This window comes from Phocoena phocoena, chromosome 11 (assembly GCF_963924675.1).
Source record: "Phocoena phocoena chromosome 11, mPhoPho1.1, whole genome shotgun sequence".
NCBI classification, from domain to species: domain Eukaryota; kingdom Metazoa; phylum Chordata; class Mammalia; order Artiodactyla; family Phocoenidae; genus Phocoena; species Phocoena phocoena.
The window spans coordinates 39,046,019-39,063,320 of NC_089229.1; the positions used below are offsets into that span (position 1 = coordinate 39,046,019).

The window sequence follows — 17,302 nt, forward strand, 5'->3', positions numbered from 1 at the left end:
TTGGTCCCTGTTAATCAGAACTCTGAATTGCTGTATACAGGTTCCTTTCCCCAAATCAGTTTTGATCATGTTTTACTTATATTCCAGGGAATTGTAGCACTATAACATGTTTCAATGTTACGTAATGAAAAGTCTAGACTTCTTAGGCTATTTATTATCTGTATTTCTTTGTGATCAGAGCTTATGCCTTTCCAATACTCACCTCTGTCAAGGACTTTGAAGGATCTGAGATCTTACCCTGCTTACAAGCTAACGAGTTAGCCTGCTATGGTTTCATGGATCCTGGCAGAAGACACTAGTCTCCTGGGAGTCAAGAACAGTTTGTTACTCACAGCAAAGCAGTAGCCACAGTGTTATCATTTTTCTTGCACCAGTTACCTAAGCCCCAGTTCCCACAGGGTGAGAAGAGGGCCAGGTGACACCTGTACACATAGTTAGTTGCATTACAGGAGAGACCCTAAACATTCTCTGGAATCTCAGCCTACTTGTTTCTTTAATTCATCCCTTCCATTCTGTCCCCCAGCTTTCCCTCCACATCATCCTGATTTAAGACTCTATATCAAACAGATGCTTTCTTCCATACCCCCTCCCCCCCGCTATGGACCTTGTGTCTTTGAATGTGCTGCTTATTTTCTGTGTTCTCCTATTTCAGATACTCCAGTGATCCTTCTTGGTTTGCACAGTGGCTTCAGCCTTTCTTTTCTCTTTGCACAATTTGTAAATACTATTGTCTTTCCTGCTATTCTGTGCTTTGGTCAGTGTCTTAGTGTTTACAAAGTGCCTGAAGAGATATTATTTATTTTTTGTCTCTTACAAAACACACACAGGCAGTGTATTGGTTAAGAATGTGTTCAGTTACAAGGAACAGTTGACCTATTTTACAGTGGGTGTAATGGATAGAGTTTAGTTTCTGTTTATGGGTTGTTGGTTTTGTTTTTTTTTATTAATGTAAAAAGTCTGGATAGATAACACAGGTGGTGTTATCGGTTTTTTAAACAGCACCCTTTCATGTAAGCTTTTCCATATGCTCTTCCCATCATCTGAAATTCTTTTTTTAATATCTGCAATTCCAAATTAAACACATTTGTTAAATTGTAAATTCTTCTACAGAGTGTTTGTAGAAGACTTACTCCCTAGGTGAAGATACTTATAGGCTACTAAGGTAGAAAATGGCCTTTAACGTTAAGTTATGTGCGCACGTACACACACACACACACACACACACACACACACACACACACACACACACACACACACACACACACCCCTTCAGTGGCTTTTATTATTAAGTTATCTGCACATGTACACAACACACCCCTTCCCGTTAGACTCTATATTCCATGTCTGTGTGGTGTGTCTTTTGTTACCTTCCAAAAAGTGCTTTAAGGTAGTCCATTTACTTGAAGATTGAATGATGAAGAAAGAGTGAACCCTACCTTTAAGCAAACCTTGTCACTGGTAGTTAGAGCCTAGAGCCTAGAAAGATGTTCACAAGGGTGTGAATGTGGAGGTTTGGGTTTTAAGCAGATAATTTAGTTTATAGGAATTAAATGTACCAATTGTTGAAAGGAACACTTTTATTGTGTAGTTTCTGAATGCTTAGTATTTCTTAATGCTATCAAATGTATCTTCACGTACTATCAAAACATTTTATTAATATTATATAGAAGTAAAATGGAAACTATTCTTTCTTTCAGTGCTTAGATGAATATGAAGATGATGAAGCTGGACAGAAAGAGCGGAAACGAGAAGATGCAATTACACAACAGAACACGATGCAAAATGAGGCTGTAAGCTTATTAGATCCAGGAAGTTCCTATCTGTTACAAGTGAGTATTTAAAAATTCTAGAATGTCACTAGCTATTTTAACAATTTTTAAGTTACTGTTAATAATTTTTCCAGTTTCATTTTGGTTGCATCAACTCCATTTAAGTACTTTCAATGGATTTAACCAGTGATTTTCCTTATATCTAAATACTTTTTGACGTAAGCAGTATTTGGTCCTTAGTTCCTGATCAGTGAATATTTACTGACTAAGCAGGTTTAAACAGTATCTGTTGTAAAAATAAGCAGGAAAAATAATTACCCTTTTGCTCTTAAAAAAGTAAGGATTAGTGAGTTTTAAGTGAGTGGAGAGTTCTGTTCTAGGCTGATATTTGCATTAGAATTATGTAGCAAATAAAGAGTTGAATAACAAGTGTCTACCGAGTCAAATGTTTCAACATAATAATAAAACACAACATGTAGTATTGTGAATTGCCAGAAACACCCATATTTCTGTGTAATTATAAAATACTTTTTAAAACAAAATTTAAGTCAGTTTCCAATTAGCTGTTATCTTGGCTTCTTGTAGCACAGAAAATTGGGAGTTGTTGGCATTGGGGTGCCTGAGTTTAAAGCAAATCACTCTTCAGAATCATTCCATATAAACTGTACTTTAGGAATTATCTTGATATATCTAATCTTAAATTAATTTGATGGCATTTTGAGATCGTAAACTACTGTGTTGTCTTTTCAGAGTTCCAGCTTTGACTTTGTAAGTGCATTTTATTATGATACTACTCTAAAAGGAGTTTCCGAGCAGTACACATATCTCCCTGTTTTACTGATCAAAAAAATGAAATGTCAACTTGTCTATTAATTTGCAAGGTTATGATAGAAGGCATTTGGCAGAGAGAGGCAAAATATTTTGAAATGGTTTGGATGTGAATGCAAAACTTCTTTTTCCTCTGCTCTTTGAGGCAGATACATTGATGCGAAGAATGGTAATGGGGGTTTGTCTGTGCCCCTGTACTGCAGTTGCTACTGCTAGAATACCCTGTTATAACATAGTGTAAGCTAAGCAGCAGTGCTTCTCTCAGCACCTCTGACTGTTCATAATCTAAAGTATCTTTGTATCCTTTGTTTTTGTGTATTACAGCAAAGTTGAAATTAAATCTGTGCCTATTCCAGGTGAAGAAATAGGCTTAATTTATTGGGATAGAGACAATATAGCATTTTGATTGAGTCTAGAACTGGTTTCAGTTCTTGGTCATGTCACTTAACATCAGGCAGCAGCTTTTGGAAAGAGGGCTGATTTCTTTCTGTTCCTTACCCAGTCAAAGCTGAGGAGCCTAGTGTTTAGTTTATTTCCAAGTTTATACCCAGATATGTAGCAGTCTCTGCTGATCCGGGCTCTCTGAGGAGCTTTCTGCCTTATCCAGTTTATCTTCTTTCCTGTAGCTTTTCTAATCTCTTCCTAGGTCTGCCCTTCATTTCTCTCATTTTTGTTTATTTGTTTGTTTCATTAGCAATTAGGATGTAACTCACTGATGATCTTGGTTTTAAGTATGTATATTCCAGGCTATGTGCTTAGGATGAAAGTGAGGCAAAAACTCTCCCGTGGATCCCAGATTGCCACATTGAAGTTGGAATGGGAACAGGAACTTTTCTGTCTACATAGTTGACCTCTCTCTGAGTTACTACCTAAACTCACATATTCTATTACTCAGATAAGATATAGACTTTATTTATAACTCCAACTTCAAAAACAACAAAAAGAAAATATTGGCATCATTGATTGTTTTAAGGCTTTTCTTGAATAGGACAGAGAGATTTTGTTTTTTAGCATTATGTATGTGAATCAGTTAAACAAATTTTTTTAAATGAAGAATGAAATGGGAACATGAATTTGGCATAACAGTAAGCTCTGTGAAAGGTTAGAGTGTTTTAAGTTTCTGTTTGGCATTTTTCAAATAATATGGAGTAGTGGTAATAAAAAAGGAGCCTTTATATTTTTTTCTTATATTTTTAGCTATGATTTTACACATTTTTAACCATGTTTTTTTCCTAGATAATATGCCAGTTTTTAAAGTAATATATTAATTCTCTGATTAAATAATACATGATCAATTAGAAAATTTGAAAAAAATGAAAATGTAAAAGACAGGGGAAATTACCTAGTTTGGTCTCCTTATGTATTTTATGAACTGTTTATTAAATTTTAAACTTTAGGCTTAACTAATTTTAAAAGAAGCATACAGTCACATGCTAAAAAATGGAAAAAGCATAAGAAGGTGTATGGTAAAAAGTCTTCCTCAGCTACCTGGTTACCTTCTTTGGAGGCAACTAGTGCTTTCTTTTCTTGCACATCCTTCTAGATCCTTCTTCAGGTAGTCCATAAACAAATTTATGTCTATATGTGTGTATATATATGTCTATATATGTATTCACTAATTTTTAGCACACTGTTTTGCATCCTGTTCATTTCATTTAATATTGTGGAGTACATAAAGAGCTTCCCTATTATTTTTTTGTAAACACAGAATATTCTATTTTATATATGTATCATAATTTTTCTAACTAATTTCTGTTGATGGTCATTTAGGTTATATACAGTTTTTGCTTTTACAAACAATGTGGTGGTGAAAACCTTTTAATATATGTTCTTTTGCATATGTGTGTGTAAATCAGTAGGATAAAACCCTAGCACTAGAATTGCTGGGTGAAAAGGAATGTGCATTTGTAATTTTGATGGTATTGCCAAAATTCTCTTTGTAGGTGTTATAGCATGAACATTGTTTTCCATGTTATTCAAAATTCTTTGTGTATTATTTTCAGTGGCAAAGAATTTTCTTTTTTAATGTGTGTAATAGGTGACACAAATTTCCCATTAATACAAATCCTCAGTGGTTAAACGTTTTTACTATTGTAAGTCATACTGGAATTAACATCTGTGGAGATTAAATAAGCTTTTTGTGTTTTGAATTATTTTCTTTGGCCAGATTACCAGAGATGAACTTATTGGGCCAAAAGCCATAAAGCATTTTAAAATTTTTTATTTATTTATTTTTTGGCCGCATCTTGCAGCTTAAAGGATCTTAGTTCCCCCAGGGATCGAACCTGTGCCCCCTGCAGTGAAAGCACAGAGTCCTAACCACTGGACCGCCAGGGAATTCCCCATAATGCATTTTAAAGATTTTAAAAATTTCTGATACATATTGCCTAAAGTACTTATGAAGAAAAGTTTATCAGTTTATGTAAACAATGGCATTTTGTGAGAGGACATTTATGAGTTTTATTTTTCTCCTTTCTTTGATTATTTTTTGATTTGCCTTTTAAAACAATCTCAAGTTTACTGAAAAGTTGCAAGTACTGTACAGAGAATTTTTTTCCCTTAAAATGTTTGAGGGTAAGTTACTAACTTGATGGCCTATTACCCCCAATACTACACTGTGTGTTTTCTACAAACAAGATCTCCTACATAACCACAACACAGCTCTTAAAAATAGGAAATTAAAATTGACACATTCTTTTACCATCTAACATATTCAGCCATCATCAAGTTTTGCCAGTTGTCCCAGTCATGTCCTAAATTATAGCAAGAGGGTCTAATTCAGAATCACATGTTCTATTTAGTCACTATATCTCTTTAGTTTCTTTCAATCTGATACAGTCTTTCCTTAACTTTCTTAATCTTAACACTTTTTAAGATTATAGGTCATTTATTTTGTGATGTGACCTTCAGTTTGGGTTATCTAATATTTACTTATAATTAGATTCAGGTTGTATGTCTTTGTCAGGAATATCACAGAATTGGTGCTATGTTTTTCTCATTGTGTATCCTATCAGGTGACACATGATTTTAGTTTGTTCCATTGCTGATGATGATCACTTTGGTCGTGTGACGAAGGTGGTATTTGCCAGGCTTCACTGCCTCTTCTTAATAAGTATTTTGTGGATAAGTGCTTTGAACCATGTAGATATCTTAATCTCCATCAAACTTTCTATTTATCTCTGTCCATTTATCTATCATCTATTTATATCTGTATATCTGTATCAACTCACTATTACCTATTTTATCTGATGGGTTTTACTTACCATCAGTATTAGTTTTCTATTGCTGCTATAACAAATTACCACAAATTTGGGATCTTAAAATGACACAAAATTATCAACTTACACTTCTGTAAGTTGGAAGTCTCATTGGACTAATAAAATCATGGACTGAAATCAAAGGCTAAAATCAGGGCTACATTCCTTTCTGGAGGCTGTAGGGGAGAATCAGTTTCCTTGCCTTTTCCAGCTCCTAGCGGCTACCTGTATTCCTTGTCCCTCTTCCTCCTTCAAAGTCAGCATTGTGACCTTTCTTCTTTGCCATATCTCCCTCTGACCTTCTTCTGCCTCTCTTCCACTTTCAGTGACCCTTGTGATTACACTGGGCCCATTAGATAACCCAGTATAATCTCCCTATTTAGTGGCGTTGATTAGCAACCTTAATTTCCCTTTGCCATGTAGCCTAATATATTTGAAGATTACAGAGATTAGAATGTGAACATCTTTTGAGGGTCATTATTCTGCCTACCACAGCATCATTATTTATTTTAATAGTCACATTATCCCAAATTTGGCCAGTGAGAGCCCCTTTAACCTTTTGTATCCTTTGCTACATCTCCATCATTCTTGGAATACTTCTTTGTTTTCTGGCATAATAAGATAATGCAGACTCATCTTGAGCTTCTTACTCCAGTCTTGGAAGCTAGCAGCTACTTCTCTAAGGAGCCCTGATTCCTTTTACTGGAAAATGATATTGTGAAGCCAAGATCTGGGCTGTAGTTAGTTCATGTTATTGAGATGTCACCATTTGTAGTCCCTCTCTATGTACAGACCTACTGTGTGTGTCTCTATGTACATGCATACGTATACATATCTGTTTGTCTGCTGCCTGCCTACCTACCTAGGTAACTACGTCTATCTGTGTAGATACTGAAACTAATTTATACCAATATGGCCAATTCTAATCTAATATCACAAGGCTTAAATCTAGTATTTGTAACTCCCTTTTGTGACACTGAGGAACCTGTTTCCCGTTATCCGTAATGTGCTTTCTTATTTAGTCAATTCCCCTATATGTAACCTATTTCCCATTGCCACTCCTTCCCCACACTTATGCCCTCCGTACCGCGAGTGGGTTCTGACATCATACGTTGGCTTTACCTTGTGCATGAACACTCTCCTCAGTTTCTTCAGGCTTGGGCATACCTTGTGAAGCTGCAGGTTGCCCTCTTTACCCTGCTTGAGTTGTGACTCCTCACACCAGTTCACCCCCTCTGTGGATTCCGTCCTTACCCTGCTTAGCTTCTCCATCCTGTGACAGGCTGCTCTTCCTTAGGGTCTTCCTTTGTTCCTGCTCAGACTGAGACCTCATGCTGGATTACTCCTCCATGGGGACCCCTTATCACCTGATTGGGTTTTGACACCTCCAGGCCAGGCTGCCACTCTGTGGACACTCTCTTCATCCTATTTGGGCTCCAGCACATCAGCCCTGCTCATGCCCTACAGAGATGCTCTCCACACCTTGCAAGGGCTGTGAATTCTTCATGCCAGGCTGCCTTTTTTTTTTTTTTTGCGGTACGCGGGCCTCTCAATGCTATAGCCCCTCCCGTTGCGGAGCACAGGCTCCGGACGCACAGGCCCAGCGGCCATGGCTCACAGGCCCACTGCTCCGCAGCATGTGGGATCCTCCCAGACCGGGGCACGAACCTGCGTCCCCTGCACCGGCAGGCGGACTCTCAACCACTGCGCCACCAGGGAAGCCCCAGGCTGCCTTTTTTGAGGGAACATCTTCTTTACCCTTCTGGGGCTCTAAATCCCCATTTTGGGCCCCCCTTATGAATGGATGACCATCACACCCTGCTTGGGGCTCTCAGTATCCCTTCCTGGGACTCCCTTTCTGACCTTGCCTCAGGCCTGATAACCTAACTTCCCTTTCATGCTTTGTAGACCCCCTCCTCATTCTGCTCAGGCTCTGATTTCTCATGCCAGGCTAAGTCCCCCTGCTGTATGGATGCTGTCCTCAGTTTTCTTGGACTCTGATTCTTTTTGCCAAGCAGCTCTTCTTCATGGAGTGTTCCAGTATTCTGATACCCTGGTTGGGGCCACCTTGTTTCCTCCCCACCTTGCTCTGCCCCACCTGATGGCTTTAGGACTGAGACATTCAGGAAAGGAGGGGAATAATGAGCTTTTCCTTTTTTTTTTTTTTTAATTGAAGTACAGTTGCTATACAATACTATACAAGTTACAGGTATACAATATAGTGATTCACAATTTTTAAAGGTTATACTTCATTTATAGTTACAAATATTGGTTATTATTCAGTTTTTCCTTTTAAAATCTTTGTTAATTTGATAATGTCCTTATTTTATTCTCATTTTTAAAGTTACTTTTATCAATTGTACATTACAGATATTCTGTTCTGCATTCATCTTCAACATTGTATCTTAGTATATTATATATACCAGTATAGGTATTTTAAAGTTAGTCCTGAGGGCCAGTTACCATGGTATGCCATAGTTTACCAAGGGCTATACTGAAGTTATTCAAGTTTATTTGAATAACTTCAGTATTATTTTACTATATTCTACTGGGCCTGTATTTGTCTGATCTTATTTCACATATGCTTTTATATTCGTTTATACTTTACAAGTGCTGATCTGCCACTGCACCTGTAAAGACAATGTTCGTGGAATTTCCTTATTGACCATTCTAAGATTGAATGAAGCAGAATGTTTTATTTAAACTCACATAAAACAGTTCGTGCTTTGCCAGCATTTTCTAAGCTCTACATAGGTCTTTCCCCCTCCCTTTTGTAATATAAACCATCCCATTACAAGAAAGATTATTTCAGGAAAAGTATATTTTAAATCAGTTGTATAATAAACTTTAGGGTTATTGGAAGGTCTAATTACATAGTCTTTGAAACTTTTAAGACCAATATAGTCTTAGCATTCATATTTTTTACAAGCAATTTCAGTGATACTGAAGGTATTTCTTCTCCCCCCACACACTTAGAATGGAATTTTCAACTTTCACAGTTATAGTAATTATGAAGTTATCACTCTTTGCTTGGAAGTCTTTGCGGTCACAGAAATATAGAGGCTTCTAGTTAACAAATCTAAGGTTTATATTTGTGTAGAATTTTGTATTAATGTAACAAGAATTTTCCTCCTTAAAGTTATAAGGGACTCTTTTACTGCACTATAGGGGCTGATTTTTTTTTTTTTCTATCTAACATTTCAGTTTCCTCTTTTTGGCAGGGCATAAATTCCATCTGTAAATGTGAGTCTTGAATACACATGAGAAGCAGGCTACCACCCCTCCCAATCTCTGCTAATATTAATATAGTCTATCCAATTTGGGGAACATTCCATTGTTAAGCAATGGAATTTTTTATATATATATATACATTTATTTTTTATTTATTTATATTTGGCTGCATTGAGTCTCCGTTGCTGCACGTAGGCTTTCTCTAGTTGTGGTGTGCGGCCTTCTCATTGCGGTGGCTTCTCTTGTTGTGGAGCACGGGCTCTAGGTGTGCGGGCTTCAGTAGTTGTGGTACGCAGCCTCAGTAGTTGTGGCTCGCAGGCTGTAGAGTGCAGGCTCAGTAGTTGTGACGCACGGGCTTAGTTGCTCTGCGGCATGTGGGATCTTCCTGGACCAGGGCTTGAACCTGTGTCGCCTGCATTGGCAGGCAGATTCCCAACCACTGCACCACCAGGGAAGTCCCTAAGCAATAGAATTTGATTACTAGAGTCACTGTGAAATAACATTTTAGTTACAAAATGTATAATCTAATAAAACTGTATTCAAATCTGACCAATAAACAGTAAGCTTAAGTGTTGTCTAATAAAAAGCATATTCACATCTAACCAATAAACAATAAGCTTAAGAGTTGTTGGTCTGCTTTAGAATCTTAGCTCTTGAATATTAGTTATACAGAAATAGGCTTAAATCTAATTGTTTATACATCTTGGACATGAGCATGGAATAATTTGATCAAGTATGTCCGAGTTGTAATTTGATCAATTGCACCAAACTAGCTGTAGAGAAAATACCGTAAAAGTTGACATATGTTTTAAGTCACTAGTTGTTTAAAAAAAAAAGCTGCGAGAAACGTAGAAAACAGATATTATACAACTTATTAGTATACTTAAATGGAAACTTACCTGATAACTGACTTTAAGTCATTTATAGTTGGGTCAAAGTATAACATTAGTATAATGTCACGATAGTGTAGTGTTGCTGAAAACATCCTCCATTTCACCTTTCTGTATTTATTAAAATTCTACTCTAAATGTGTATTACTCTTAAGTTTTATCATGTTAGGGGAAAATGCCTACTTTAAGCCTCAGAAATATTATTTATTGCCAGGTTGTTTCTACCATTACAATCAATATATCAGTTACCCACAAATCAGTAAACGCAACAAGGGCTATTCTTATTTAGCAATTTTGCCTATTTCATTGCAGCAAGAGATAGTCTGGATAATCAAGCTGATGTCATATTTTGAAATATTTCATTTATAACCGAAGTGAGAGAGGTGTTATGTTTTGGAACTTAAGGCATTATTAGCATTTTTTCTAATGCATATTAGACAGATATCATTCAAGGTCTGTGCCTTAAGTTTTAGTTCATATAGAATAAGATTAGGGACTTTTATGAAAGAAAACCTTGATAAAATGTTAGTTGGAGTACTGTTTGTGAAACTTAAGGGGAAAAGTTCCATATGGAATCATTATTATCTACATTCAATAAAATGTACTTTGAGTGCATACACATAACCTTAGTATTTCTTTCTGCTTTATCTAAATAACCAGTGATTAAACATTTAAATCTAGTTCCTGTGGTTTCAAAAATAGTTTTAAAGGGACTTCCCTGATGGCGCAGTGGTTAAGAATCCTCCTGCTAATGAGGGGGACACGGGTTTGAGCCCTGGTTCGGGAAGATCCCACATGCCGCAGAACACCTAAGCCTGTCCGCCACAGCTACTGAGCCTGCGCTATAGAGCCTGCGAGCCACAACTACTGAGCCTGCATACCACAACTATTTAAGCCTGTGCGCCTAGAGCCCGTGCTCCACAACAAGAGAAGCCACTGCAGTGAGAAGCCCGCACACCACAACAAAGAGTAGCCCCCGCTTGCTGCAACTAGAGGAAGCCTGCAAGCAGCAATGAAGACCCAGTGCAGCCAAAGATAAATAAGTAAAAATAAATAAATCTATAAAATAATTATTTAAAAAAAAACAATGGTAATTGTTCCAATATTCTCTGTCAGTAGTTTTATGGAATACGGAATTGTGTGCTTATACACATACCCAAACTGATATGTCATTTTTTTTTTTTTACTTTACAGGAGCCATCTAGAACAGTTTCAGGCAGGTACAAAAGGTAAGAATCCTTAAGTTATGACTAACAACATATCGTAGACATAAGTATAATGTCTTCCTGACTGTGGCTTAACTAACTAGAACTGTTTCAAGCAGCTGTTTGAAAAGTAAGAAACCTTAATATTGTGCTCTTAAAAAGAAATTACATCGTAGGCAGGAGTGTAATGTATTTCTGACCATGACTTATTCTGACATACTCTGCAGTCTTTGAATACTGCATACACCATGAATTTGTAAGGGTTTGATGAACTAGCAAAAGAAAAACTGAGTCATTTTCCCTTGTGTATTTAAACACTGAAAATACAGATATACCATCTGTATTAGTCAGCTTGGGATACCATAACAAAATACCATAGACACGATGGCTAGAGCAGAAATTTATTTTCTTACAGTTCTGGAGGCTGTAAAGTCCAAGATCACAGTGTCAGCATGGTCTGGTTCTGATGAGGCTTCTCTTCCTGACTTGCAGAGAGCTGCCTTCTTACTTTGTCCTCAAATGGTGGAGAGAGAAGGGGTGGCTTCCCTGGTGTCTCTTTTGATAAAGACACTAATCCCATCATGAGGGCCCCACCCTCATGACCTCATCTAAACCTAGTTACCTCCCAAATGCCCTGCTTCCAAATATACCATCACATCGGGGTTAGTGCTTTCAGCATATGAATTTTGGGAGTATCCAATTCATTCTGATCTTAGTTCATTCAGGCCACTATAACAAAATATCACAGACAACAGAAATTTATTTCTCACAGTTCTGGAGCGTGGAAGTCAGAGATCAGAGAGCCAGCAGGGTCAGGTTCTGGTTGGTGAAAGCCCTCTTGCCATTTGCAGACTAACAGCTTCTCACTGTGTGCTCACATGGTGGAAGGGGCTAGAGAGCTCTGTGGGATTTCTATTATAAGAGCACTAACTCCATTCATGAGGACTCCACCATTGTGACCTAGGCACCTCCCAAAGCCTCACCTCCTATTACCCTTACATTGGACATTAGGATTTCAACAGAATTTTGGGGGGGGACACAAACATTCAGACCCTAGCAAGTCCATAGCACCAGCTATACACAAGGAGTAATGCTTTTATCAGAAAATGTGTTTGAGTGTGTGTGCACGTGTATAGGAGGAAAATCACAATTAAGTATAAGTTGTTTAATGGAGATGACTGAGATATTAGCTTCTTTCCCTGTTGAAGCCATGAAGGTTGCAGAAGGTGTGGTCATGCTTGTGCTAATAATTAGTGGAATAATGGTAAATCTTATCAAGTGCTTATAATGTCCAAGAAGCTTTACATAGAGATCTCATTCAATTCTCAAAGTTATCTTGTAAGGTAGGTACTGTAGGTATAATATTTACTTTTATTTTATAGATGAGTGAAGTGGGATAAAGAGGTAGAATCATTTCACTATGCTTACAAAGCTAGTGAACAGAAGAGTCTGGATTTTAACTCGGGCAACCTGACTCCAGAACCCACATGCTTGCACAAGACAATCTACCTAGATTTATACATATAAAACCTCTGTCTTCCCCTACTTTTATGTGTTAAAGTTTAAAATATTTGGTTAAAAGTTGTGTTTATTATAATTTATCTAAAATAAAGCATTGATTAAGAAGAGCTCTAATTTTTTTTTTTTTTTTTTTTGCGGTACGTGGGCCTCTCACTGTCGTGGCCTCTCCCGTTGCGGAGCACAGGCTCCGGACGCGCAGGCTCAGCGGCCATGGCTCACGGGCCCAGCCGCTCCGCGGCATGTGGGATCTTCCCAGACCGGGGCACGAACCCACGTCCCCTGCATCGGCAGGCGGACTCTCAACCACTGCGCCACCAGGGAAGCCCAAGAGCTCTAATTTTAATACTAAGTTATTATATAGATAAAACTCAATGTTTAACTTTTTAAAAAATAAATAAATTTATTTATTTATTTTTGGCCACGTTGGGTCTTCGTTGCAGTGTGTGGGCTTCTCATTGCGGTGGCTTCTCTTGTTGCAGAGCGTGGGCTCTAGGTGCGTGGGCTTCAGTAGTTGTGGCGCAAGGGCTTAGCTGCTCCATGGCATGTGGGATCTTCCTAGACCCAGGCTCGAACCCATGTCACCTGCATTGGCAGGTGGATTCTTAACCACTGCGGCACCAGGGAAGTCCCAGTGTTTACCTTTTAAAAGAGATAAGAAGGCCAAGGTAATCAACAATTGACTAAGTAGGTCTGATATGTTTGCCACTGCTGCTGCTCTTATTTTCATTTCTGAGTAATTTCGATGTAGATATAATGAAACTTGTGCTTGGTAATTTTTACTTAACATGAATAGTTTAAACTGGAAAGACTCTTTTTTCTTTTGCTAGCAAGCATTGCCAATCAAATAGCTTTGATTTGGCCTATTTCCAGGCCACATTTTCAAACCAAAAGAGTTTTTATCATCAGTTTTTGGTTTGGGGAATAAAAATAAACTTCAGTAACTTACCAAGTTTGCTGTATCATTCATACATATTTAATCCTTATTAAATTATAAATTAAATTATAATTGGCACTTTTCAGATTTGCATTCTTTAATTAGAATCATTAGGGGAATAACTTACAAATCCTCATCAAAAGCTTTATTTACATATTGTGTTAAATTAGGTAGAAAATTGATTTCACATGATGTATGTTTTTATTTTTAAGCTTTTTTTATTGGAGTATAATTACTTTACAATGTTATATAAGTTTCTGCTATACAGTGAAGTTAGTTAGCTATATGTATACATATATCCCCTCCCTCTTGGATCTCCCTCCCTTCCCCATCCCACCCATTTTTTAGACCATTATTTTACTTGTGACCTGTTCATATACTTGTTACTTCTTTTATTTTCATAGCCTAAATCACATGGTTTGTTACTTTTCAGCTCTCAAAGGTTTAGCCATGTTTAATACTGTTATAAAACAAACAACAAAAAAATTTTTTTTTAAAGTTTCTAGTCATTATTCATGGACTCATAGCAACTCGTAGTTGAACACACACCAAATAAAAACAAACACAAAATCTAGATCTGAAATTATCAATTCCTTATCTAGAGGAATTTGTTACATTGTATATCAACAGTTCATTACTTTCATTAATCTGTCAGCAAGTTGTAGCAAAGACTGGAGAATGTATGTTTTTTGGAGAAGGGTGTCTGCTGATTAATGGGGGTGAAAAAAGGAGGAATGGGCTAAAGGATAGAAATTTGGCATTATATGTTAGAAAATATTTTCAGCAAACCAAATAACTTATGATATATATACGACTAGACAAACTTAAAAAGTCATTAGAGGGTACAAGCCACCCACAAGACTAGTTTGTGTGCTCTTGTAAATTGTGGATTAAATATTAATTTTTTTCTTACAAATATCAAGGATGTACTTTTTAAGCATTGAGTTTGTTAAGCAGTCATTGTAGTTGAGCTGTATTTCATTGAATCAACTCCTGTTTACCTAGAACGTCTCTTAACATAGTCACTGAACTCCTTTTTAAAACATGTTTAAATAACTTTGGATAATTATTTGGAGGGGGGAGTCTTGAAATTTTTGAAACTCAAGGTTTAAGAAGGATGGATCAGTGGTTATGTATTTTTGGGGTTTTTTTCCCCCCCAATGTGTAATTTTCTTAGTGGAATGTTTACTTGGTTAAGTTTATAGTGATTTCTTTAGGATAATTCATTATACTTAACACACCAGAAATGAACAAGTATGATAGCCCCTAACTGGAGAAACTTAAATTTCTAACAATGAGATAGGTTATAAGCTATAGCATATTAATATAAAGTTACAATACAGGCATTAAACTGATTCTTTAGAAAACCGTTAATTATAGGAATTAATAATTATAGGAAAATTATTACCTATTTATGTTAAATGGAGAGAGGGAAAGCATATTACGAAGAGTATGATATAAAACAACATCTGTCATAATATATATAAGCGTTCTTAACTTGAACTCTTGATAAGCTGCTAAAATTCTCTGTAAAAGAATATCATGGTTATCTGGGAGAAGAGCTATATTTTTCATCAGATTTTCAAAGAGATCTGCAATACAAAAAGGTTATGAACTACTAATATGTTGTAGAATATAACAGCCGTTATCTCTGGGTTGGTGGAGTTACTGGAGATATTGATTCATGTTATCTGTTTCCCACAGTGAATATGTATCACAATTTTAATAAAGAGTCTGAGAGATGATTTTGATCTTTAGTTGTTGCTGTGTGTGTGTGTGTGTGTGTGTGTGTGTGTGTGTGTGTGTGTGTTTAAAGGGAGAAGAGAGAGAAGACCTACCCAGAGTGAGGGACTGTTTGGGACAGTGGTGGTGGAATTGAATAAGGTAGTGAAACATTAAAAATATGGAGACCAGTCATGTACTTCTTGGTTATTTAGTAATTCCCCGACTTACCTAATACTTCTAAATATTTGGTATCCATTCTAAAACTAGGATTTGACTCATGGGTCTTGTATTTCTTCTAATTGCTAAGGTTTAAAATATCTATTTTAGTGGAAAATTCCTTTAGCTGTAATCTCATAATGCTGCCAATCTTGTTCTCGTGATAGTTTTATCCCCCAACACAACACCTTCTAGTCTTTCCACAGAAAGTACGAAAATTCCCAGAGGGGGAAATTTTTGGTAAATGGTGGTATTTATCTTTGATGATACTGTTTATTCTTTTTCCTTTTCTGCACATTATGGTTAATACTTTGTAGCTAAAGGCAAAGGGGGATTCTTTTTGGAATTGTATTGGTTAGAGATTTGTGTTAACATTTCTGAATAGAACGTTACAATCTTTTTGGAGTTAATAAAACAGTCTTTTATTCTGGGTATTTTGCGCTGTACATATCCAGCCCTCAAAAATAGGTTAAAAACATTTCTGTTTTTATTTATTTTTTATTTTTTTGTGGTACGCGGGCCTCTCAGTGTTGTGGCCTCTCCCGTTGCGGAGCACAAGCTCCGGACGCGCAGGGTCAGTGGCCATGGCTCATGGGCCCAGCCGCTCCGCGGCATGTGGGATCTTCCCGGACCGGGACACGAACCTGTGTCCCCTGCATCGGCAGGCGGACTCTCAACCACTGCGCCACCAGGGAAGCCCCTGTTTTTAAAATAAACAGAGCTAAATTTGGTAATAAGATCAAGTTAACACAGTTATTCACAATTATGACAGTGTTCTTTACAGACCTAATACCTAATGGGGATAAATCACTGATTATGTTTTTTCAGTAATAATTATTCCTTGTTTTGAGTTTGGATGATATTATCACTTGTGTATTGACAGGCCTAATTGGAAGGATTTTTAAAATTGTTAATAGGTTAAACTTTTTGAAAGGCTGTTTTAAGCTTGTACATCAAGCAAACAAACATATTAAGGGATATCCACATTTTTAGGTTTTCGTTTGTAGTTGTCAGTGTTGTGGTTTCTACTTGAATAATCTGTGGTTGATGCAGATAAGTGGACTTGTTTTTAAGTGAAAAGAGGTCCTTTAAAATGATTCTAATGCTCTTTTATAACATGATAGATAATGGCTTACCCTCTTGATTTTCTTCCTACCACTTTGCCAATATTTCCCAGTTTTTATTTGTAGTTCGTCCTTTCCTGTACTTACCCTTTATGTGTTGATGTTACTCAGCTCTTTGTCTTAGACTTTATTCTCTTTTTTTCTGTGTATTTGTTCTAGAAATTTCTTTCACTCTGGTGACTTTGGTTACTGTATATACCTACGTTGATGATTCTAAATCATTAGCTCTATATCTGTATAACCAACAACTTTCAAATATCTACTTTTAGATATCATAGAAGCATCTTAAACTCAGCATGTTCAAAAGTAAACTTGTGAAACTTAGTGGATTTCAGTAGTTGGTATCAAAATACATTCTTGCTCAAGTCAGAAATCTGGACACTGCTTTTGACTCTTTCTTTCTTCCTTCCTTCCTTCCTTCCTTCCTTCCTTCCTTCCTTCCTTCCTTCCTTCCTCCCTTTCTTCCTTTCCTTTCCTTTCCTTTCCTTTCCTTTCCTTTCCTTTCCTTTCCTTTCCTTTCCTTTCCTTTCCTTTCCTTTCCTTTTCTTTCCTTCCCTTCCGTCCCCTCCCCTCCCCTTTCTTCACAACCTCACTTAAATTCA

General features: G+C 36.9%; 1 protein-coding gene across 1 annotated transcript in view; it reads left to right on the plus strand.

Annotated features, from left to right (window-relative positions):
• PAWR (pro-apoptotic WT1 regulator) overlaps window positions 1-17,302 on the plus strand; it is a 99,776-nt gene that overhangs the window by 67,947 nt on the left and 14,527 nt on the right. Inside the window, exons 2-3 of the mRNA XM_065888039.1 lie at window positions 1,698-1,829; window positions 11,170-11,204. Of these exons, the coding sequence (XP_065744111.1) occupies window positions 1,698-1,829; window positions 11,170-11,204 (167 nt within the window). The remainder of the gene's footprint in view (window positions 1-1,697; window positions 1,830-11,169; window positions 11,205-17,302) is intronic.